This window comes from Pseudorca crassidens, chromosome 9 (genome assembly GCF_039906515.1).
Source record: "Pseudorca crassidens isolate mPseCra1 chromosome 9, mPseCra1.hap1, whole genome shotgun sequence".
Classification (NCBI taxonomy): Eukaryota; Metazoa; Chordata; class Mammalia; order Artiodactyla; family Delphinidae; genus Pseudorca; species Pseudorca crassidens.
This window is the reverse complement of record NC_090304.1, coordinates 81,184,468-81,208,828: the sequence shown is the minus strand read 5'-3', so window position 1 is coordinate 81,208,828 and position 24,361 is coordinate 81,184,468. Positions and strand designations below refer to the sequence as shown.

Sequence of the window (24,361 nt, the reverse complement as noted above, 5' to 3'; positions counted from 1 at the left end):
CAAACACGCAGTTTGTAACACTGTTTTAGACAAAAATGCCAAGAGGTAAACCACATTAATTTTTGAATATGTAGAAAGAACACATGTATTAGTCAGCCTTGGATGGTGTAATCTCAAGTCTAAATTTTCCTGAATTTCCTAGGCTTCTCAGGGCTTCCAGCTCTCTCTATATATCATATATAGAGATATTCTCATACCCCAGACTTTCAGGAGCTGAAAGGCCTGAAAGAGACTGGAAAATGTCTCTTCCTTGAGCAGCTGAGAAATTATGTAAATCTGGAGTTGGATTCAGGTACAAACAAAGCAAAATACTAAAGTTATTTCATATAATTCTCACCACAACGATACAAACTAAAGAATGACTACTCACTTTTTTTAAGTAAAGAAACTGAGGCTCAAAAGGTCAAATGAGGGCTTCCCTGGTGGCGCAGTGGTTGAGAGTCCGCCTGCCGATGCAGGGGACGCGGGTTCGCGCACCAGGTCTGGGAGGATTGCACATGCCGCGGAGCGACTGGGCTCGTGAGCCGTGGCCGCTGAGGCTGCGTGTCCGGAGCCTGTGCTCCGCAACGGGAGAGGCCGCAGCAGTGAGAGGCCCGCGTAAAAAAAAAAAAAAAAAAAAAGTCAAATGACTTAAGGTGACAAAGCTAGTGAGCAGCAGAGTCTTGATTTGCTCCTGTTCCATATATAGTCCCCTGCCCCTGGGAGATAGAGGCATGATCTAGAAGTTCTTGGAATCCAGAGGCAGTTCCTCTGGACCTCCGAGCTTCCAGATACTCAGAGTAGGAAGGCCCAAAGTCCTGGATGTTCCCTGCCTCTTTTTGTGGACCATGAATACAACACAATTCCCCCTCAACTTCTTCACCTTTCCTGTCTGTCCTGGCTCAACCTCACCCAACTTCTAGACCCTTCTACTTTTCAGGGGGTGGGGGGGGGACATATACCAACACCCTTGAGGATTTACTGTACACTTGGTCACACGCGCCCCTCATACCTAGGGCCCTGTGAGATAGGAAGGACAGGCTGTGTTTCTCCCTGAGAAATTAACCTTGACTTGGCCAAGGTCACACCTACTGGAGCTCAAAGGAAGCTCAGAAACAAGCTCATTTACTATTGAGCTCTTCCACTTTTTCACTTAGTAAAATCTTGACTGAGTAGAATCTGATCTTGATTATTGTAAACGACAAACTTCCAACTCCAGCCCTCCTCCCCAAACCCCACCATCACCCAAGCAGGAGCCATGTCTTATGGGTGGAGGAGCCCATCACCTCTGTGGAAGTTTGGGGAGTCTACCCTCTTCCACTTCCTCCCGGCCACCCAGTTTCTTGTCCCCCGCTGTCCCTCTGGTCTAACGTCTAGGGTTAAGCCCAGAGTGGTGGGAAGAGCTGCGTCTCACGGTCACACTGGGCGCGCTCAGTGGCAGAGCGGGCTTCGGCTGGACCCGGGCAGCCTTGTGCGCGCGCCGCGGCTGGGAGCCCGAGTGCGCGCAGCTCAGGGGCTGCCGCCGCCGCTGGGGCCGAGGACGCGGCTTCTCTGCTCGCCCGCCCGGGACGCCGCGCCACCCGCCCCCTGCAGCCTGTGTTGCAGCTGCCGGCCACCGGAGGGGGCGAACAAACGTCAACCTGTTGTTTGTCCCGTCACCATTTATCAACTCTCAGCACCACAAGGAAGTGCGGCCGCCACCCGCGCGCGGAAAGTTCAGCATGCAGGAAGTTTGGGGAGAGCTCGGCGACTAGCACGGCGGGGCGGCCCGGGCTAGCGCAGGGCGAGCGTGGGGGCCAGAGCGCGGCGTGGTCCTGGGAGCCTGTCCCGGCTTTTTCTTGGAGCGACGCTGTCCCTAGGTCGCTGATCCCAATGCACCGGCTCATCCTTGTCTACACGCTAGCCTGCTCAAACTTTTGCAGCTACCGGGACACTTCTGCAACTCCGCAGAGCGCATCCATCAAAGCTTTGCGCAACGCCAACCTCAGGCGAGATGGTAAGAGACTCAGATTTTATTTTTTTTAATTAAGTAATCACGTTTTTTGTTGTCATCATTGTTGTCCCACACCCCTTTTCAGTCTTTCATATGAACCTTGGTTGTGTGTATGGGCGGGTGGGGGGGTAGGGGGAAGAGGGGTCGGGTCCTGTCTCCAGTCCCGAGAGAGCCCCTTCTTCCGGAATGGACAGAGGGGTGTGGGATCTGTGCCTGAGGGGATCAGATAGGTCAGGTGGCTCATCTCCCTGATCCTAGAGAAGTCATTCTGGTGTCAAACAATCAACTGATGCTAGGATCCCAGAGTTGAAGAAAGTTGCAGGCTGTGCCGCACCACGGTCAGGCTCTCCACCTTTTGGACTGGAAACACGGATAGCTGGGGCATTTGTGGAGGGACTCAAGAGTGTCTTTCTCTGGGTGATTTATTTTTATTTTTCTTAAGTGTGGGGAGAGGGAATGATTCATTTCAGAGGAAATGATAGCTGGAACAGAGAACTTATTTATGTATAATTTATGTTGAGGAGACTGTGGTGTGCATACTGCGGTGTGCAGTATGTTGCCCTTTTCATCCCCAGAGTGATTTTTTCCAGTGGACTTCAGCGTGGCTCAGAAACTCAGAGTCTGGGAGAAAATGCCTTTTGGAGTTTTATCTGTATCCCGGGGGACCTGGCTTCTGCTATTAGTTGTCTTGCATAGAATTCTTTCCAACTGTTTGCAAGAAGCAAAGATCTTTAAGCAGCTCTCTTAAGCAAGGTCCCAAGCAGACTTGTTTGTTTTCCTTTACTATGGAGGACACCTGGGTCATTGGATCCCAGCGATTTTAATTGCGTTTATTTACTTTCTGGGCCTCCACCAAGGTCTGAAGTTGATTTATTCCTGAATTCTCAAGTACAGCTGATGTTGCCAATAATTTGCAGCTGTTTCCACCATCTACCTGAACTGACCCATAGGTTTTTGTGTTTGTTTTTTTTTTCCCTTCATCAAAACTATCTTTCTTTCCTTCTGCTTGATTAAAATTCTAACAGATCTCCTAAGGAGATCACCAAGCTATTCTTAATGGCTTCACTCTTGGAGCTGGCAACATTTGACCTCTGGTAAATTCATATTAGCCTTCTTATTTTCTTATCAGTTTCTCTCTTGGTATGTCCTTAATTTGGACATCACTGAAAAGCTTCTGTGCTTTGAAACAAGCAAACAAAAACCTTATTATATTTTCTGATGGCAAGTATGCTGTGTATTTCAGTGTGCTAAAGTCATCTGAAGCGGAGGGGGTGTAGGGAAGCCACAGAGTAACCTCCAGGCAGAAGGTCACCCTGTATTTATAGAATTACCTTATCACAGTATTTTGTGTAAAATATGCTAGCAGTGCATTTTTGATAACGCTTCATCTTAGTGTAAGCACAAAATTTTCTTATTAATTAAAAAAAAAGGTTTAGGCTCAAGACTAAACTTTTATAGCTTTGTTTCACTCATTAATGTTTCCACCAGGGACAATCTTCTACTCATTGAGTTTTTAGAGGTGTTAATGTTTGCACTTAATGTGCCCTTTCAGCTACATAGAGTAAAATGCCATTTATAATTTGCATGACTTCATAGCCATAATTTTGTAATCCTTAGCTTCCCAAGTATGAGTTACAAGAAATCAAGGACAGAAAATGAAAAATATGTAACCATTGCCCATTAACCCAAGATTCTGACTAAAACCAAGTCACGCAGCTCATATCTCTGTTTTTTGGAAAAGAATAATCTCATTTTACTTTTTGCTGTTAAAACTCCGTACATCTATCTAGTCTATACGAGAAGTGCTAATACTTTATTTTATTAAAATTTGAAAACTACCCTGGATTTATTTCTTCATATTTTAGCGAGAGCTGTTTTGCAGTTACAGCACACATACACACACACACTTTGATTAGTTCAGATTGCTCAGTACTTAACTCAGTGTCAATCTCATTTATAAATAAGGCTAGGAAAGGGGGAAAGGTAGTTGGATTAAAAGAAAATTGTATACAGAGTAAAAATAATTAACACTCATAATGAACTTTTAGTTGGGGGAATTTTCAAAAGGCAGCTTATTCTTGTTATAGAGAGACATTCTCAAAAAAAAGGTAATATTGCCCCAAAGGAAAGCAGTTAGATCTTAGGAGGTGAAAAAAAAGTCTTAGAAATTACAATGGTTTGTGGTCCTCCAAAGGGTCAGTACATATAAACAGATATATAGTACATTTGTAGTATTAGCAATTCATAGGGAGCAGATGTGATTAGAAAAAAAAAGAATGTCTAAAAAGGCTTCTTAACCAGGGGAGTGATGATATGAAGAAAAGGTTGAGAAACACTGTTGTAGAGTTTTGGTGAGAGAGTAAGAATAAAGGGTCTTTGAAAAAGTTTAGACAGCCACTGGGAAATTTTAATGGCAACAATTGAGCTGATGAGAGAAAGTAATAACTTATTAAATTAAACCCTTGTTCTGATTCCAGACATTTTAAACTTGCTCTCTCAAAGTTCCTTAATGGCTTAATAAAGGGGCCAATACTCTTGATCCGATTAAGACAGGGTATAAGTTTGTGGAGGACATAAACAGAGAATACAATAAGGAGAAGATAGAAGATAAAAGTTTCCAAACATTAATTTAGGGTCCTTAGAAGACCTGGCCCTCAGATTACAAATTGTAGGAAATCTAACAAAAGATTAGATATGGCCCTTACTAGGGGTTTCAAAACCGTTATCTAATGATGGAACTGTCTTTACACTTGAGGGCCATCGTTTTGTCTCTGCTGACCCTGTTAGCTGCTACCTAATGTTGGGGTTAAGAAAGGAAGAATGATGACAGACATCCCCTGTTCTTGGCATGAGGTATGTTGGATCCTATCCAGCCTGATACAGAATCTTGTTTTTTGGTCTCCCAGTACCTAATAGCTCCAGGTAACTGAAGTAGTTAAGAAATGAATTGGAGATAAAGTGTGAAGGTTGGTAAATGATAGTCTCCTTCTACCCAGTGTAGGAGGCTGCTCTGTTGCAGTCTTCTGGCCTTTCAGAAATCTTCATCACATTATGTTCTTGTTCTAAAAGGGATGTCTGTAGAGCCCTTGCCAGCACTTGCAGAATGACAAAAGGTGACCCAAGGAAGAGGGTGGTTGAATTTGGTCCCTGTCTCCAGGAGGAAACTAATAGGTTCTATAGCTAAGAAGAATTAAAATATAACAGTTTGCAGTGCTTGAGTATTTATGCTTCCTTATATCATATTTGTTATTCTTTCTCAAACTGATTTACTTTTGAAACCCATTCCTGATCCAACTCTTAGCACAGAGAAAATCTTCCTTTAGCAATAGCATCTACATATTTTTATTTTAGTGCCTGTGCAGTTGGTGCTTTTGTTATAATAACTGGACACAACTGGTGTTTCTCAGAGTGTGAATCAAGAAGTGTGAAGGTAGCAATTAACTGACAGTATTGCTTACTTATTTTTAAATCTAACTAGATAGAACTTCCTGCTTATGGAGTTAAGATTACAGATGCACTCTTCATTTTCTTGACCCTTTTTTGCTTTCAGAAAGTACAGGTGTTGGTGGTAAATGATTCTGAATATAGTTCTGTTTGGTTGTTTAGTATGCCAGGACTTGAATTGTCTATTGTCTAACATCAGTTTCTATTGTCCTCATTGATGACAGCACACCGACTTTGGTGCAAAGATCAGAACTTAAAGGAAAGGCAAAAAAAAAAACCAGAGGGTAATTTAAACAAATTAATTTTAAAGTGTCTGAAAGCTGAGAATCACATTAGTGTCTAAATCTGAGGTTCTTCTGTATTTATATTTTTCTGTTCAACTCTAAGTGTATTAAGGCTACAGAGCGTAATGGAGATTACATATTTTGAATGCAACATGGCTTTGACTTGCCACCATAGTTTATATTACTCAATAGAGATTCTTTTAAAGAGGTGAGTTTAGCCAGATATCTCCACAGCGTATAGTGGAAGATGCCATAAGGTTGTGAGTTATACTAATAACCATTGTGTGTTCATTGAATGACAGTGATTTTTGAATACAGGATTTTTCCCTTTCAGCAAATGAAAGCAAACCTTTATTATTTTAGTACCATAGGGTCAAACAATGGAGCAATGTCCCCAGAGCCACTTACATGGGACTCCTGAGCATGTGTGGTCTCAGAGAATCCCATCATTCTGAGAGTCTGGAGGATATAGACATTTATGTCTCTGTCCTTGAGAGCTGAGTCATGATGCAAATCATCTTCCTTCTGGAACTTACGAACTTTCTTTGCTGAAATATGATTATTGTAAAAAGGCACTAGCTAATCATTTTAATAAAATTCTTCCTGTATTAAAATAGGAGCCTAGTTCAAAATTTCTATATTTAAAGTGCCCAGTGCCTGGATATCACTGAGGTCCCCTCACCCTGGAAGCCCCTCTGCAGCACAGCATGCCAGATATTGGATTTTATTAACTGGATCTGAGATCTCATTAGGGTAATGTAAATCACAAAGGTAACCTGGTTAGTGTTTGGCAACATTTTAAGTTATTTCAAACTTTTTCATTTCAGAATTTATGCAATTTTAAAAGGGACATTTTTATATAACTTTTACGTGAAGGACAGTTTCAGCAAAAAGCTACAGGGGGATGATATACAGTAGCAAAAGGAAAGAATACAAGAAAAATGCTTCAGCAAAAATGTTCTGACTCCCCATATAGTATTTTAGGACCAAATGTAAGTCCTAAATAAAGAAATAAGCCCGTGAGACACTAAAGTGCAAAAGTGCACAGACAGGAAGAAATATTTTCTTCCAAGAATTTTTTTTTCAGAATAAGAATGAAGCGTGCCTTGTTTCTTACAAGCATTGATGATGAATATAGTAATATATCTTTGCTCTTCACCCTGATATGCTGACATTCATTTATTAGCTTTAGTTTTTATAGATTAATACTGTGTTTTTTGTGATTTGTGCCCTGTGCAGACAGGGAGGTCATAGCACATGAGCTGTCCTTCATTATGAAGAGTGATCTTGTCCCAAGTTTGGGGTTTTTTACTTGAGCACTTTTTGTAGAGTGTTTATAAAGATGGACAGTTTTGGATGCCGTGCTTTGTCTATAAATATGAGCCAAACGTGATTTGAAACCTTGTATGTTAGGACTCTTGATTTTTGAAATTTGAAATCTAGCATGCCTTCTTTGGACTGAGGGAGCTCAGTGACAGTTCTTGAGTGTGGGCTCTGAGAATGGGTTGAATATGCTGTGTTAGTTTTGAACAAGTCATTTCAGATCCAATGTGAGAATCTGCTGCTAAGCTCTGCATTTTGCTGAAACCTTTAATAAGCTATATAGTAAGAGCCTACTTTTACAGAATTTCACTATTCAACAGCTTCAACTATGTAAAACACAACCAAATGAACTAATATATGTGCAACAGATCCACTTAAAGGCCAAATCAGTGTCGCAACGTGTATAAATGAGGTCATAAAGTTCCTGTGGTAGACACTTATATACTCTTTTCCTTTACTTTCCATGTAGCTCTACCTCACTTGCATATGTGGTTTCCCTGTCCACAGCACAGCAAGAGCATGGTGTTAGAATAGAGAACAGTACTGGTTCGATATATTCACACTATCAGCATTGAGAAGTGACAGCTAGTAATTTTCCTGCTTCCTCTTACTTTTTTTCAGGCTTAGGCTTCTTATTGAAACAGGTGAGAATAGTTCCAGCTTGCAATGGACTGAATATTTATTTGTGTCCCCCCAAAATTTGTATGTCGAAATCCCAACCCCCAGTGTGATGATCTTAGGAAGTGGAGCCCTTAGAAGTTGATTAGAATCATGAGAGCAGGGCCCTCATGAATGAGATTAGCACCCTCATAAAAGAGACCCCAGAGATATCCTCACCTCTTCCACCACATGAGGAGACAGCAGAAAAACATGGAATCTGCTGGACTTCCCAGCCTCTCAGACTATAAGAAATGCATATCAGTAGTTTTAAGCCACTCAATCTGTAGAAGTTTGTTATAGCAGCCCAAATGGACTATAATCTCTTTCTGTATGTCACGGGGGAAGTACTATATTACAGCCCAGTAAAATTGATGATTTTAGAGGATGTTCTTGAGTCATAAAGGAAAGTTTAGATTGTATGTTTAATAGGTTTACCAGGATCATAAACTGGAAGTGGTATTAGCTTATGTATATATGGATTTCAACCAGAAAATTGACAGTGCTTACTATGACAACCTTATGGAAAAGAACAATTATAGTCTGGATAATAATGGACTGTTTTGTGTTAGCCAAAGAGGGAGGTGAACAGGAATTTTTATCTGCATTTTGGATTAGACCCTATTGGGTTCAGGATTCTGAATAACTTGAATGAAGACACAGAAAACACATTTACTTGCATATTTTATCTGGAAAAAATAGTTAACAGGTTGAATTAGATAGAGTTCGGCTGATTTTTTCTATAAAGGGCCGGATAGTAAATATTTTAGGCTTTCCTAAAGTCATGAGGTCTCTGTTGCAACTATTCAACTCTGCCATTATAGCAAGAGAGCAGCCATAGGAATTCCATAAATGAATGTGTGTGGCTGTGTTCCAATAAAACTTTATTTACATAAACAGGCAGTGGGCCTGCAGGCTGTAGTTTGCTGACTGCTGAATTAGAGAATCTACATACTCTTAGGTCGAAATGATGGGCTGATCCTATCAAAACGAAATTCAGCAGGGATAAATGCAAAATCTAGCTCTTTGGTTAGAAAATAAAAACAACTGCATAATTACAGAATGGAATAACTTGAATTAATTTCAGTTTATGCTATGCTAGATAGATAGAATGATAGATAGATAGATAGAGATATGTCTATATCTTTATCTTCTAACTGGTTCAGTTGAACACAGCTTATGCTTCAACAAATGATGTAGTTGCTAAACAACAACAACAGTGTAAAACTGGTATTAGTGTTAATACTATGTCGGGATCAGGGAGGCAGCAGTGCTCTTATAAATTAGACTCTGTTCAGTCATGCATGAGGGTGTTGTGCTCTTGGTCTCTCTCCTGTGCAGGATTCTGCCTCTTTCTGACTCCTTCAAACCCATGCCCTAAACCCACAGACTTTACTACTCTCCTGAATTTAAACTTCCCTTCTTATTGTCTCCATCCTGTTAGCCCACACATATGTTTAAGTGTCTTTGCATTCTCCCACAACATATATAAGTTGTTTTAATGTTTTTCTTCATTTTAGCACCGTATAAACTTCTTCAGTCTCACCATGCCTTACTGTCTCTACTTCTTGTTTCCCTTACCCATTGCAGTTTGAAGTCATCCCTACCACTCTGGGTGAGGTCACTGTGATCTGTAGCCTCCTTTGTGATCATTCTTGAAATGATCTCTTCCTTCGGTTTGACACTACCCCTCCTTTTCCTTAACTATTCCTAAATGTAAGTTTGAAATGGTGATAGAAATAAAGCCAGAATTAACACAGTACTTATTTTAGGTTGTTTGGAGAAACAAGATTAGAAAAGGCTTAAAAAGTGTATCTTATGTTTTGTTCTGTCCCTGTAACCATTATAAATAGTGAAAGTAGTGGGGAAAATCTTAGAATATAATTGGGATCTTGTTAATATAAAAAGAAACTTTTAAAGTTAAAAAATAATGTCATATTATAACCTATCAAGCTCTACAACTGAAGCATTTTGGAGGTAGATATGTACATATACATTATATAAACTTATAATATTTAAAAAACAGAATACTTATACTATAGAAATATGACATTGAATAACCACATAGAAATTTCCCTTATATCATTGAGTGTTCTTTTACTTATTTATTTTTTTGTCTCCTTGGCTGAGTCTTCATCTTCCTGTCTGCCCTTAAGGCTCTGGCCTTAGCCTTATCTTCTCACTTTTCCTCATTGTTAGTCTCAAGAGGATCTTAGTTTTTTCCAAAGTGTCAATTGCTACTTATATGTGAATGATGTGTAAATCTATTTTTACTGATTCTACTGTTTATTGAGCTTTTGATCTGTCTTTATATTTCACTTCTTGAGGTCTGCAATGGGTGATCCCACTGGCACTTAAAGGAAATGCTCCAATTCAGTAGGCCTCAGAGTGAAATTATCAGTTTTTTAAAATATTGGGTTATTCATCCAATGGTGAATTCCTTAGCAGTATTAATCCTTTTGTTGTTTTTCTTCCAGACACATCATAATTGTTTTTGAATGAACTATTGAGTGAATGTGCTGACCAGGTATCACATTTTAGACAGGAATTGCACCACCTTATGTAGCGTTTTCTGACTCCCAATTCTCTTTAGGTAGAATTGGCTACTCCTTTGTTTTCCCAATTTTTCCATGGTACTTATTTATTTACAAATCTGCCATCTGCTGATGTGAGCATACTTGTTATATTTAATGAAGCTGTGCACCTCATTATCTGTTTCATTGCCTGGCACGTAGGACTTCTCCTCAATAAGGTTTGAAGAGTCAGTAAATCAACCAATCACTGTCTTCTGTTTATGACTGATATTTGGGCCACATGAGCCCTATCATATTGTAAATGAATGGGAGCAAGGACGTTTAAACTCTGAAGCTAGGGTGACTGTAAGTTTTCTGTTAATTGTCTGGATGGCTGTTTGTATGATTGAACAGGATAAGGATTAGAAGAGGAAGAACAGATGAGGGAAAGTCATGAAGGTAGAAAATTAATTTGTGGATACTTTAAGCTTTAGGAGCTTGTACAATATCCATGTGGATGAAATCTAGAGGAGGGAGGTAATAGAGAAGCACTCATTTGCATGAAATGCATGCACAGTGAACATGAAGTAATCAACTATGTACTATCATGTTTTTAAAGTAAGTGGTTGAAGTGAGAGAGTGGCATGGACACATATACACTACCAAATGTAAAATAGATAGCTAGTGGGAAGCAGCCATATAGCACAGGGAGATCAGCTTGGTGCTTTGTGACCACCTAGAGGGGTGGGATAGGGATGGTGGGAGGGAGACGCAAGAGGGAGGAGATATGAGGATATATGTATACATATAGCTGATTCACTTCGTTATAAAGCAGAAACTAACACACCATTGTAAAGCAATTATACGCCAATAAGGATGTTTAAAAAAAAAAGGATGTGGAGAAAAGGGAACCCTTGTACACTGTTGGTGGGAATGTAAATTGATGCAGCCACTGTGGGAAAACAGTATGGAGGATGCTCATAAAACTAAAAATAGAACTACCATATGACTCAGCAATTCCACTCCTGGGTTTATATCTGAAAAAAACACCAACACTAATTCAAAAAGATACATGCACCCCATTGTTCATAGCAGCATTATTTACAATTGCAAAGATATGGCAACAACCTAAGTGTCTATCAACACATAAATGGATAAAGAAGATGTGGTGTATGTGTACAGTGGAATACTACTCAGCCATAAGAACGAACGAAAATTTGCCATTTGCAGCAACATGGATGGACTGGGAGGGCATTATGCTAAGTGAAATTAAGTCAGACAGAGAAAGATAAATACTGTATGATACCACTTATATGTGGAATCTAAAAAATACAACAAACTAGTGAATATAACAAAAAAGAAGCAGTCTCACAGAGATAGAGAACAAACTAATGGTTACCAGGGAAAGAGGGAGAGGCAGTATAAGGGTGGGGGAGTGGGAGGTACAAACTATTGGGTGTAAGATAGGCTGAAGGATGTATGCACAAGATGGGGAATATAGCCAATATTTTGTAATAACTGTAAATGGAAAGTAACCTTCAAAAATTGCATAAAAAATTAAAAATTAAAAAAAGTAAAAAAAAATAAATAAAGTGGTATTCATGATTGTGGGTGTATAATACTAATAGCTGATATTCCTAGAGTTCTTATAACATGACAAAGTGCTTTCGTAGCCATTATAGACAGTGGCTTGGTGTGAAGAATTGGTCCTCTCCAAATGACTTTGTTGAAAATTTCAAGATCACATATACTTTTAGACTGCTCCCTTAGGCATAAGCATGACACTTTGGGGTTAATTTTGGACTAATATCAATGAAATGTGGAGAATTTTCAACTGTTTCTCCCCCACGCAACCCCCCCCCTCCCCCAAAAAAAACCTCACACATACTCTGACTAGAATCAATCCTTTTTGGTATACCTTTCCTTTCCAGAATTAGTATTTGAGTACTTTTACATGAAGTTCCCACTACTTAATAAAGTTCAAAAGAAAGAAGAAGAAATAAATTAAGGATCATGAAACAAGTCTTAAGGTTCAGTCAGGATGATTGACTATGGAAAGCTAAGGAAAGAGTAATGCATCTCCATTCTGTTTAAAGATTTATCTACAGAGAGAACATGTTCATGCTATTTTACTGAGGATTAAATAAGAGAGTTGCTATTGAAGGAATAAAAACAGTATACCTTTCCTATGAAAACAAAAAGTCCATAGATGAAGTTGCTAAACATGGAATTAAAAGATTTTTAGATAGTTGCTAATTTAAAAAAAAAAAAAGGGAGAGAGAGAGAGAGATGGTGTGAGAGCTATTTGGAATTTAGTTTAAGTACAGCATATGCGGAGATTATTTAAATACCCCAGGAAGAGCCACTGTGGCTTTATATTATTTTCATTCAATTCTTTAGTTTACTACTTTTCACCAGACCCAACTGCAATAAACATAAACACTACTCATTTGTTCAAAAAATATTTATTGAGTACTGACTACATGCAAATCTCTGGATGAAGCACTGAGGCAGAAACAGTTAAACCTAGGGCACACTCTCTACTCTGTTAAAGCTTATACTTCAGTTGATGAGATAAAGTATTCATGGGAATAAACAAAGGGCAAGACAGGGCCATCTGTGTGCCGCCATCATGTTACTTTGTTGTTGTTGTTGTTTTTTAAATACTCTGTCCTGTTGAGCAAATTTTAACCGTAAATCATCTATCCTAATATTTAGTTCAGAAAAAAATGATATTGATTAAACTGTTGTTGAGCACAGTACTGTTTGAGGATTGAAAGACAAATTCTTTATTGGTTATTACTATTACTGTTATATCAATTAAGATTTGAGCAGAAAAGTAACTTTTAATTGTAGAATTGGGAGTCATACGTTCTTGGTTTTAGATTTTAGGCTAAATATTTCTGAACCATAAAAACAAATATAGGGACTCACTTACCTACCCAGGAAGACTTAACTTTTTAACATGTGATATGCACTATGATTATTTGACCACTGGATGGCAGCAGAAAAAAGACAGCTTTGTGGATACTATTTTTTTTTTTACTCCCTCTCTTGGTTGGGCATGTCAGTTCAGCTAGGGAAATTTCATATTTTCCAAATACATTGAAAAGAATAAACTACAAATCATGGTAATCTGTCATTAATATATAACTATTATAGTCCATATGACCTCAATAAATTTTAAGTATAATGAAAATATGTTGAAAATACATGACTATTTTACTGCTTTGTACCCTTTACTCATCTAGTTTGCATGTATAAAATTCCTGAAAGTCCAACTTAGAAACATTGACTAGTTGAAAATCATTTTCTGAACAACAGTTGCATGTGCACAGCCACTGGTTGACAAATTTCCTTTGAGTGCATGGCCAGCTAGTTGGCCACTCTAGACTTGCAGTAAGTCCCTGGAGACTCCTCATTACTTTTCAGGTGAATGGGTTTATCAAAAATAAGTTACTTTGAGGGACAAAAGCATAATTATGATATCAGAAGTAAGAAGTCATCTTCTCTGAACGTTGCAGTTTCTGAGATCCTAAGGAGACACAGGGCAGAGTGGTGAGCATGTAAAAGTGTAGGAACATGAAACCTGCAGCTCTCTACCTAGATGCAAAGCAATAATCAGTTATGGGTGTGCAATAGCCACATAATTCCACATTAAAAAAATTTGGTTGTGTTCATCCAGCTTTAATAAAAATTTCAAAGTGGTATACAAAAATGACCATTTTTAGTGAATGCTTTAGGGCAGATTGGAAAACTATGTATTGGGGTCTGTATGAGGCTGAATAATGACCCTCATGTCCTAATTCTGGTACCTAACTGCTATGTTCTATGGCAAAGACTCTGCAGATGTGATTTAGCTTAGGATCTTGAAAAGGTGAGATTACCCTGAATTATCTCAATGGGCCCTGATGCAATCACAAATGCCCTTATGGAGATTTGACACAGGCAGAAGAGAGGGCAATGTGACCACAGAAACGGAGATTTGAGTGCTGCTATGACCACAAGCCAAGGAATGCTAGCAACCACCAGACGCTGGAAGATGCAAGGAACAGATTCTCCACTCGAGCATCTGGAAGGAGCAGGACCCTGCCAACACCTTGATTTTGGCTCTTTGAACTGATTTTACACTTGTGGCCTCCAGGATTCTAAGAGAATAAGTGTGTGTTGTTTTAAGCCAGTAAACTTGTGGCAATTTGTTACAGCACTCACAGGAAACTAATAAAGGGTCTTTGATGTGAAAGATGAATGGTTGAACTGCCTATTTGTTGAGCAGTTTTCTAACTGTAAAATTTCATTGGCCTATAAAGCTGTATCGACATTTTAATTGTGCATTTTGATCTCTGCCTTTGAGAATTCTCTAGTAAGACAAGCCTTACTTCTGCCCTAATTCCATATCAGAATATTTAGGAAATTCTGGTTCCAAATCTTACCTATTTTTCAGATAAGATTAAGTCCTGACATGATGAAAAGGACAGTGATCCTATTTCATCATATTTTCATTGATTCTTAAAATTTTCCCTTAACCTAAATATGTCATTTATGCATTTGTTGGCTCATAGTTTATTCATTTGTTTATGCCACAGAGTTTGTCGTGAGACTATTACGTGTCAGTTTCTATACTAAGTTCTGGGGCAAAGTGTTGAAAGTGATGTGATAATAATTACTTTGTTAATTAACTATATGATAATCATGTGATAATAGCTACCATCCACAGAGTACTTATTGGTATGGAGAGTATGCTGATGTAATATGATATGTGTAAGTGCAGTGATGCTATTATATGTTATGTGATGGAACATAGATATTTCTAGATGACATATTTGCAAATATTAGGATTATTAGAAATTTGAAGTTTAGGACAGAGTCAGAGAATTCCAGTTGAATTTCTGAGCCCAGTTGCCTTAGCTCAAACTGAGCCCAATTCTTACCACTGTAGGCCATCATTGTCCAACAAAAATATAATGCAAACCAATGTTATTTTAAAAACTTTAGTAACCATATTAAAAAGTAAAAAGAAAAGCATGAAGTTAATTTTAATAATATATTTTATTTAATCCAATCTATATCCAAATATTATTTCAATGTTTAATAAATATTTTTAAAATACTGATTTCTTTTTATATTATTTTTATCATATTGAGCCTTCAAAATATGATATGCATTTTATATATACACATAACACATCCTATTTCAGACTAGTCACATTGCAAATACTCAGTAACCACATGATGCTAGGCATTACTGATTTGAACAACACAGTATCTTAAGATTATTTATGTAGACAAACACAAGTTATCACTGGTGTTTTTCCAACATAAAAAAAATATTGAACTTATGAAAACTATATCTCCCTCTCTTTGTTGCAACGTGTTTAAATTGACTGTGTCACTTTTTAGGGGGATTAATAACCCAGCATGGGCAAGTTTTATGTGGTTTATATTTTGTTTTTTTTATATCAACATCGTTAGAGTTGACGTTTCTGGTTATTTTCATGTATACTCTTTAAAAAATTTTTTTGCAGTCATCTCATAAACCTGCAGTCAACCGGGCTACTCAGTTTATATTATATGCAGGTGCAAAATTTCTGATATTTGAGAAGCTTCTTTTGAAAACAGCAGCTGGCACTTCATTTATCTGCTATGGATGGAAAAAAGCTGTGTTTAACCAGCACTGGTTTTCCTTTTCATTTACAACTTAATTTGACTTAGGTAATGATAACATTCTCTTTTTATCACTTGACCAGTTTAAAGAATTACTCTTTCTGGCTGATCAGTAAAAGATCTGTAAAAAACAAAATACTGCTATGTGTTTGGGAGGGGGTTAACCTATTATATATTTGGTACAGATTTTTATTAAATTACCCATATCTCCTTGGCTTTAGAAGCTTTGGACAGCATATATTTGGAGCATGCCTTTTTTTTAAGCAAAATTAAATGTTATGAAAACTGTTGTTTTGCATTTTAAAATTTCAGATCTATCATTCATTTACTCCGTGGCCAAGAAGTGAAAGGTGATTAATAAAAGTTATTACAGAAATATAAATAATTTCTACTTTTCCTAAGTGACATATTTCTACCAAGCTTTTGGTTGGGTGTTTGTTAGCATGGCCTTTTAATCTGTTTGTAATTTGGGCAAACAAAAGTGTTCTATCAAGTAGAATGGCTTGTAAGGGTGTACTTGTTTTCCTTAACTGATTTTAGAAACATCTCATTGGATTGTGTTCCTGTGAGAGGCTTATATGCAATGATGTTATGTAAAACTCTCATTGCTGTAAAATTTCTTTCAGTGGGGGTTGCAACCTGAGTTGCCCATTTTGATGTCTCATCCCAGGAAGGACCTCAGCATGGTGTACCTAGTTTTCCAAACAAACACCCAAGATTGGAAGGGCTAAGGAAGGCTAAGAAAGGCACTGCTTCATGAGCTCAGAATCTCTTCAACAACTCTTTATGTCAGGACACAGCATGACTCTATTGTTATGGAAAATATTTTATTCATAAGGCACTCTTTGTTTTCAGTGAAGAAGTGGTTTTGAAAACTGTGACTTTTTTTTAGTATGCCCTCTTGCACCCTTCTCACTTACCTCTACTTGAAATTGTATCATTCATTTTTTTGTTTTGTTGTTTTGTTTTTGCGGTTCGCAAGCCTCTCACTGTTGTGGCCTCTCCCGTTGCGAAGCACAGGCTCCGGACGCGCAGGCTCAGCGGCCATGGCTCACGGGCCCAGCCGATCCGCGGCATGTGGGATCTTCCTGGACCGGGGCACGAACCCGTGTCCACTGCATCGGCAGGCGGACTCTCAACCACTGCACCACCAGGGAGGCCCATCATTCATTTTTATTTGTGTATGTTCTTTATTCTCCCAAGAATCTAAGCTCTGTTAGGATAGAGACTTTGTCTCTTTTATTCCCTACAGTATGCCTGGCTCCTGGAATAGTACCAGGTGTATAGGAGATGCTCAGTAAGTATTTGCTAAATGATTGGCTGAACATCAGCAGGGTGTAATTCAGATGAAGCTCAACCTTGAAGCAAGAGCAAGGTGTCTGTGGATAGCAGTGGCGGACCGACTTGGAAGCTAATGAAACTTAAGCTTCAAGGTACTTCCCTTACTAGGTCCCTTCCAAGGCCCTATTACCTAATTTTATATTTATAATATAAAAAGATAGTTTTCTTAAAGAGCGCATCCCAAATTGTATGTGTCAGACTCCACAAAATCTGAATGATTCCTTAGTATTAAGGTACATATCTTGCCATTTGAGTTTATTCTGAAGATATGTGAAAATATCTTCTGCCAGATAAACAAATTAGTACAGCAGGACTCCGTTACCCCAAGAACTGGCTTAACCACATGGTCTAGTCTTAATTTAAAACATTCTGACAGACTGATGAGCATAGTGATTGCAGTGCTTTTGTGTTACTTCCCTTGTATGCATTTTTGCTTCCATGATTGAGACATATATACATATATATATATGTATATATATATACACACACACACCATGGGTCTGTTGTACAGCAGTCCCCCCTTATCCACTGTTTCTCTCTCCATGGTTTCAGTTACACGCAGTCAACTGCGGTGGGAAAATATTAAATGGAAACTTCCAGAAATTGAAAAAAAACCCACAAGTTTTAAATTGTGCGCCATTTTGTGTAGCATGATGAAATCTCCTGCTGTCCCACTGTAGTCTGCTGACAAAGTGAATCATCTTTTTGTCCAAAGCCCTTTAGTCACTCAGTAGCCATCATAGGTTATGTTGAGGTATCATAGTGCTTGTGTTCAAGTCACCCTTATTTTATTTAACAATGGCTCCGAAGCCCAAGAATAGTGATGCTGGCAATTCAGATATGCCAGAGAAGTCTTAAAGTACTTCCTTTAAGTGCAAAGGTGAAAGTTCTCAACTTAATAAAGAAAAAATATCATATGCTGAGGTTGCTAAGATCTATGGTAAGAACAAACCTTCTATCTATAAAACTGTGAAGAAGGAAAATGAAATTTTGCTGGTTTTACTGTTGCATCTCAAACTGCAAACGTTAAGGCCACAGTGCATGACAAGTGCTTAGTTAAGATGGAAAAGACATTAAATGTGTACAATAAGATATTGAGATAGAGTAAGAGAGAGAGACCACATTCATATAACCTTTATTACAGTATATTGCACATTCTTATAACCTTCATTACAGTATATTGCTATAATTGTTCTATTTTATTATTAGTTATTGTTGTTAATTGCTTACTGTACTTAATTTATAAATTAAATTTTATTATAGGTATGTATATATAGGAAAAACAGAGTATATAGAGAGTTCCATGCTAGCCATGGTTTCAGGCATCCACTGAGGGTCTTGAACTGTATCCCCTGTGGATAGGGGAGACTACTATATTTATTCCCAAACATATGTCTTCCAGTTGTACACATTAATGTAATTATATAATTTAAATATTGTGTGACACAAGAAAACAAAGGAGAGTTTTGTTTACAAAAATATTTAATTGAATACTTTTTCCAAGCTTTAATGATGAGTTCCTAAAAAAATATGTTGTTGAGTTAGGTATGAGTGAGACAATTGAACTATTCTCCAGAGTGAAAAAAAATAAAATAAATCTAAGAAGCCTGAAGGGCTCCATCTATAAATTACATCATATGTATCTTTAATTTTTTTCTACTTTCAAGAAAGAAAAATTGGAAATTATGGATGAGTATGGACGTGGCTTATTCAAGAAAGATTACAAAGATTTTATCAGTATGAAACATACTGAAAGAAAAGATCTTTGTACTTCATCAGAACTTGGTCACTGGAATGCACATTTTTATGTTTAAGCTAAAATAAAACATAAAACTCTCCATTTTAACTGGTGTTTTAAATTGATCAATCCATTGCTGTTTCAACTATGTTGATAAGAGGGTTCCCAATGTGTGTACAGAAAAATAATGTCTTAAAGAGACATATCCAACTTATATAATAGAGGTTAATGAAATTTATTATTATGAAAAGGAAATCTAGCCTGATGAGGGGCTAGGTATGGAATAATGATTAAAGATAGCAAGACCTGAGCTGAAATCCTGCCCCTACCACTTGCTAGCTACGTATTCTTGGGAAATTACTCAACCCCTCTCAGACCTCAGAGATTGAAAACAAAAAACAAACAAATAAACGAAAAAGAGAAAAACACCTATATTATAAAGTGAATGTGAAGATCACTTACTAGATGGAGAGCTCTTAACACAATGTTAAAGACACAATACTTAATAAACAATAGGGTATTTAGATGTCTGCATTAAGTTGTTTATCAGGGTTTTTTCACATTTCAACATTTTTTCAGAGTATACATTAAATAATAAAAGTTGTACCTTACTACAAGTAGTATAGTGGCTATTTCTAGAGTGTGTTTATATGATGACTTCATAGACTCACTAAATTTTAGGGCTGGAAGTCTTCTTTGAGGTAGGCTAGGCCATCTTCTTGCTGTACGGTTGATGAAACCATGGCACAGAGAGAAGTGCAGTGACTTGCCTAAAGTCACACAGTGGATCAGATTCAAGTACAAGTTTTCTAACCTCTCATATGTTACTCTTTCCATAGTATCACAGATGCCTCATGTCTATTGTTAGGTATGACAACAGGCAATTTCAGTAAAGACTGGAGGTAAGAATGAAAGAAAGTGGCCTCACCAACCTCTTATTGATTATATCATCAATACTGTCTATCTTTCCCTCCAGCATTGTGTTCAGTTTGGGCTTTTTTATGGCAAATATAATGGCTATAATTTTTTTTTAGCATTTTGAACTAAAAAGTAGTGATAAGAATTGAGAATTTGTGATTATTCCTTTTTTCTTCTTCTTTTTAAAAATTTTATCTATAATCTTAACCTTCAGTGTTCAGCTTACCGGAGTATTTTTAAGTCAAAGATCAAGCTAGTTTGCAGCCTGTTCAGAAGAGACTTGATTTTTTAGCAATCTGCTTTCTGTATATAAAACATGAATCTAAATAAAATTGAAAGTCAAGATGAAATCTACTTCTGAGTTGCCAATCAAAGCTTCCTTTAACATCTAAAAGCAATATATACAAACTAGGCTTAAGAGAAAGGACAGAAACTTAAGCTCCCTTAATCTTAACTGAGTTTAAAAAGTAGACAAATCAGTTTTATAATGTAATCAAGGAAAAAAAAGTAAATCCTTTCCTGGATTTTAAGCAGCACTTTGGAAGTGAGTTTTGCTTGATTTATCAATCATTTACGGAATATTTACTGAATATCTAGCCAGGCACTTTAGCTGCTAGAGATGTGCTGGTAAAAGAGACATGATTCTCCACCATGGGAGTTCATATGGTGGGGAGACTCCCAAGGCCAGTAGATTGTAGGCACCAGAGTAACTGCCTTGAGCTAAACAAGCCAAGAGAGCACTGAGGGAGGGACCTCCATCCGAGAACCAGTGTAAGAGTGGTTCCCCAAAACTCTTCCCAAAAATGCTTTACGTTGCCTCAAAATGTAAATAATGCCTCCAAGGACAGAAATATATAGGTGAAACCAAATCTTTGAAGTCCAGTCAATCAGCAGCCAGATTTCGTATTTTCATACAGGCCAATATCAAATAAGAATTTCCCAAGGACAGGGTTTCTGCTTTATTCTATAAGCATTGACTTAAGATCCCTAATTCATGTTTCCTCTTCTCCAGTGTGTTCAGAAATGCATAGGCCTGACATAGATATTTGTTTTAGTATAAATCTTATTATCTAATTCATGAGTTTCTAAAACAGCCCCAGCAAACAATTCCTGATCTGGAGGTGTTCCTAATACCAAAAGGAAGGTACAGCTTCCTATCCAAAAAAAAAAAAAAATCACATATGAAAATATGGTGGACCTTTTAAAATAGCATGTTTAGTAGAGAAAGCAATTAATTTTCTTTGCAAAATATTAATGATAACAACACCCTATTCTTGAAATATGCACTAGAAAGAAAATCACCATAGTGCCCTAAAAATGAGGCCATCATCTTCCAGGGAGCTGTTGGAGCTGTGTGATCTCAAGACCATGTGATCTCAGAGAGACATATCGCTGTGAGAGCAGCTCTCTTCCCTGGAGAGTTCCCTGTCATTACAGGAATGATTTCCTAGCCTCACTCACGATACCCTGACAGCAGGTGATTCTGAATCCATAATGGAGATGCGGTAGCAAGGCCCACACCTTTGCTCCTTGATGCATCATAATGCTGGCTACTACAGAAGGCATTGGCTGTGTTGAGTGACTTATGGACAGTCTACATTTTCTAGAGGATTTTCGAGGAATAACCATCACTTCTTGGAACTCTTTCCCTTTCTAGTCACAAAGAAGTTCTTAGGCCTTAGATTTTTCTAAAGCATGGTCAATCACATCTCAGACTCTCACTTAACTACATCAAGAACTTGGAGACTTGGTGATAAGAGAACTCACAGAAGACTTGGAAACTCATTGATTTATTTGACAGATAATTGCTGAGCATCTGTTGTTAGTAAGGCACTGCACTATGTAGATAAGATGGAGATTTAAACAATCTATTAGATCATCTCTGCATTTATATATTATGTATATATTCACACATACACACATATACCCAGATGCATGATAACATTTTACATATATACACAAGTATACACATACCTGCACACTTATTTATCTGTTCAAATATATGGTACACATATCATAAATGTGTTCATACATGACCTAAATATATGTGATATCATTAATGTGGCAGTGTTAATTATATATGGTAAGTGTTAAAATATGATGCTATAATAGTTCTAATTAGGGAGAGTTACTAACCCCAGAGAATCAGGAATCATTTTATGGAATAGAAAATGGTGTTTGAACCAGACCATAAAGATGATATATTTTCTAGGGCTGTTGTATCAAATTACTATAGCCTTGGTGACTAAAACAACAGGAATTGATTCTTTCGCAGTTCTGGAGGCCAGAAGCCCAACAGTGAGGTGCCAGCAGGGCACAGCCAGCAGAGGTTCTCGGGGAGAATCTGTTCCTGGCCTTCTCTTGGCTGCTGGCTGTCCTGGGCTGTGGACACATCACTCCAGACTCTGCCTCCCTGCTCACACTGCCTTCTCTTCTGTGTGTTCACTATCTCTTGGCTCCTTTTATAAGGACAGCTGAGATTGTACGTAGGGCTCAGGTGAATAATACTGTACAGGGTAAACTCCTCAAGGTCTTAAACTTAATTGTATCTTTTGCCATATAAGGTACTAGTCACAAGTTTCGGGTATTAGAGTGTGGACATATCTTTTGGGGGGACACCATTCAACCCCCTACAGATGAGAACCTTTCAAAGGCTGAGTTTGAGGAGAGCATTACAGGCTGAGAAACTAAACTAAGCAGAGATGTAGGGGCAGGAAAAGAAGGCGTATCCAGTAACAAGGAGGAGCGACGGAGAGCAGCAGTGTGCAGAGGATAGGGGAGAGGGAAACAAACAAGGGTCAGGGGCCAGGCCACAGAGGCCTTGTGCTCCTGGGCATCCAAATTAAAATGATGGGAGAACCAGTGAGAACAAGATAGCACTCTATTAACATAGTGAGACCTCACCAAAGCCTACATGGAGCTGTTAGCCATGAGAATAGAAAGGAAGGGAGAGATCTCAGCAGTAATTTAGATTCCATTGAAGAGAATTCCAAATGCATGGATAACTGGGAGAGGGTTAGGGCATTAACAACAGTAGGGAAATTAGAAGATTAAAATGATGGTTGGGTTTGGATGTGTTGCTTCAGTTTCCAGCATGACATCCAGAGGGAGGTGCAGTTGGAAATGTGGAATTGATCTCCAGAGTGTTTGGCATTGGAGTTAACTACACTGAAGGGTGAGGCTCCTGAAGGATGAAAGGGAAGGGGAAGAAGAGAATGTCTCTAAAGTTACCATCTTAGAGAACTCCTTCCTTTAGGGGTTAGGGGAACTAAGCTTCCTTTTTTCATTATATTTTAGAAAGTATACTTTTTTGACACAGAGGATTATTTAATGCACAGGATTTTTCACACACTGATTATAAGTGAGCTCAATCTCTTTTTGTCGTGTCTGTTATGTGAATGTTGCTATGATTCTTTGCATTTTCTGCTAAAGTAATTTAATTATGACCTTATTAAAGTAACATGATTATATTTGCTCTTTGTTTTATGGTAATGACTGATAAACAAAATGCTAATTGGCATTACAGTTTTGTGCTATATTTGTTCTGATATTCAAAAGTTTAATTAGGATTTAATTTGCACATCAGCCTGAGTAGTAGTCTATCCCGATATTTCTTTTACTTTTTTTGTTCAGCGAAAGTTATTTATTAAGACATGGCAAGGGTTCAAGGTTTTGTCACTATATGTAGTGTTAATACTGGTTTTCAGGGAAGGCAGTTTTCTTTATTAACCAAGGAATTATGCACTTGTTTCCAATTACATCATTGAATGTGAAGTGTTTGTTTCAAGTGAAAAATCACTGGATTATCCTTTGTCCAGTTGAAAGCAATAGCTTCTACACTAATGTTGGTGTTAGTCTTTAGTTTTTAGTGTTTGTAATTAAAGTTTTGTCCCAAGAGCTTATTTCTGGTTCAGTTCAGATCCATATAAACCTTATGGTTTATCAGATATTAAACTTATCAGATATTAATTTCTCCTGGGGCACCTGGTGCTCACTTTTTCCCATGTATCTCCTGTTACTTTTATTCATTTTATTTTTTAACTATTTCCATTAGAAGTTATATCCCTTCTCCCCACCCCTGTTATGCTCTGAGGTCGCAGTGCAGTGCATCCAATTTCTGCATTAGGAATTAGCTGCCATAGGCTTCACTGCCAACTTTCACGAACTACAGAATCCTGGGTCATCTGTCTATTGGAAATAACACCATTCTGTGGTACCGTTAGAGTAGATAATGAAAGAATCAAAGGAGATCATGTGAATTTAAAAGTACTCTGAAAAAATTCACTCTGAAAAAATTCAAAGTACCATACAATGTGTGGTATAATCATACTGTATGTTTAATGCTATAGATATTTAGTTATTTATTTTGAAATGACACATTCAGACCACAGAGAAGGAAAGGTAGATGGATTAAAGTTGTGCATCTCAAAATATATTGTGCATATGAACTACCTAGGGATAATGTTGAAATGTTGAGTCTGAAGATTCAGGAGGTTTGTCATGAGACT

General features: G+C 37.9%; 1 protein-coding gene across 2 annotated transcripts in view; it reads left to right on the top strand.

The window, feature by feature from the left end:
* Positions 1-1,476: 1,476 nt before the first annotated feature.
* Positions 1,477-24,361, top strand: part of PDGFD (platelet derived growth factor D) — a 238,043-nt gene continuing 215,158 nt past the window's right edge. Inside the window, exon 1 of one of the 2 annotated variants that reach the window (XM_067750862.1) lies at positions 1,477-1,975. In XM_067750862.1, coding sequence (XP_067606963.1) covers positions 1,852-1,975 — 124 coding nt within the window. In that variant the 5' untranslated portion in view covers positions 1,477-1,851. The remainder of the gene's footprint in view (positions 1,976-24,361) is intronic. The other variant, XM_067750861.1, reaches the window with a different exon arrangement.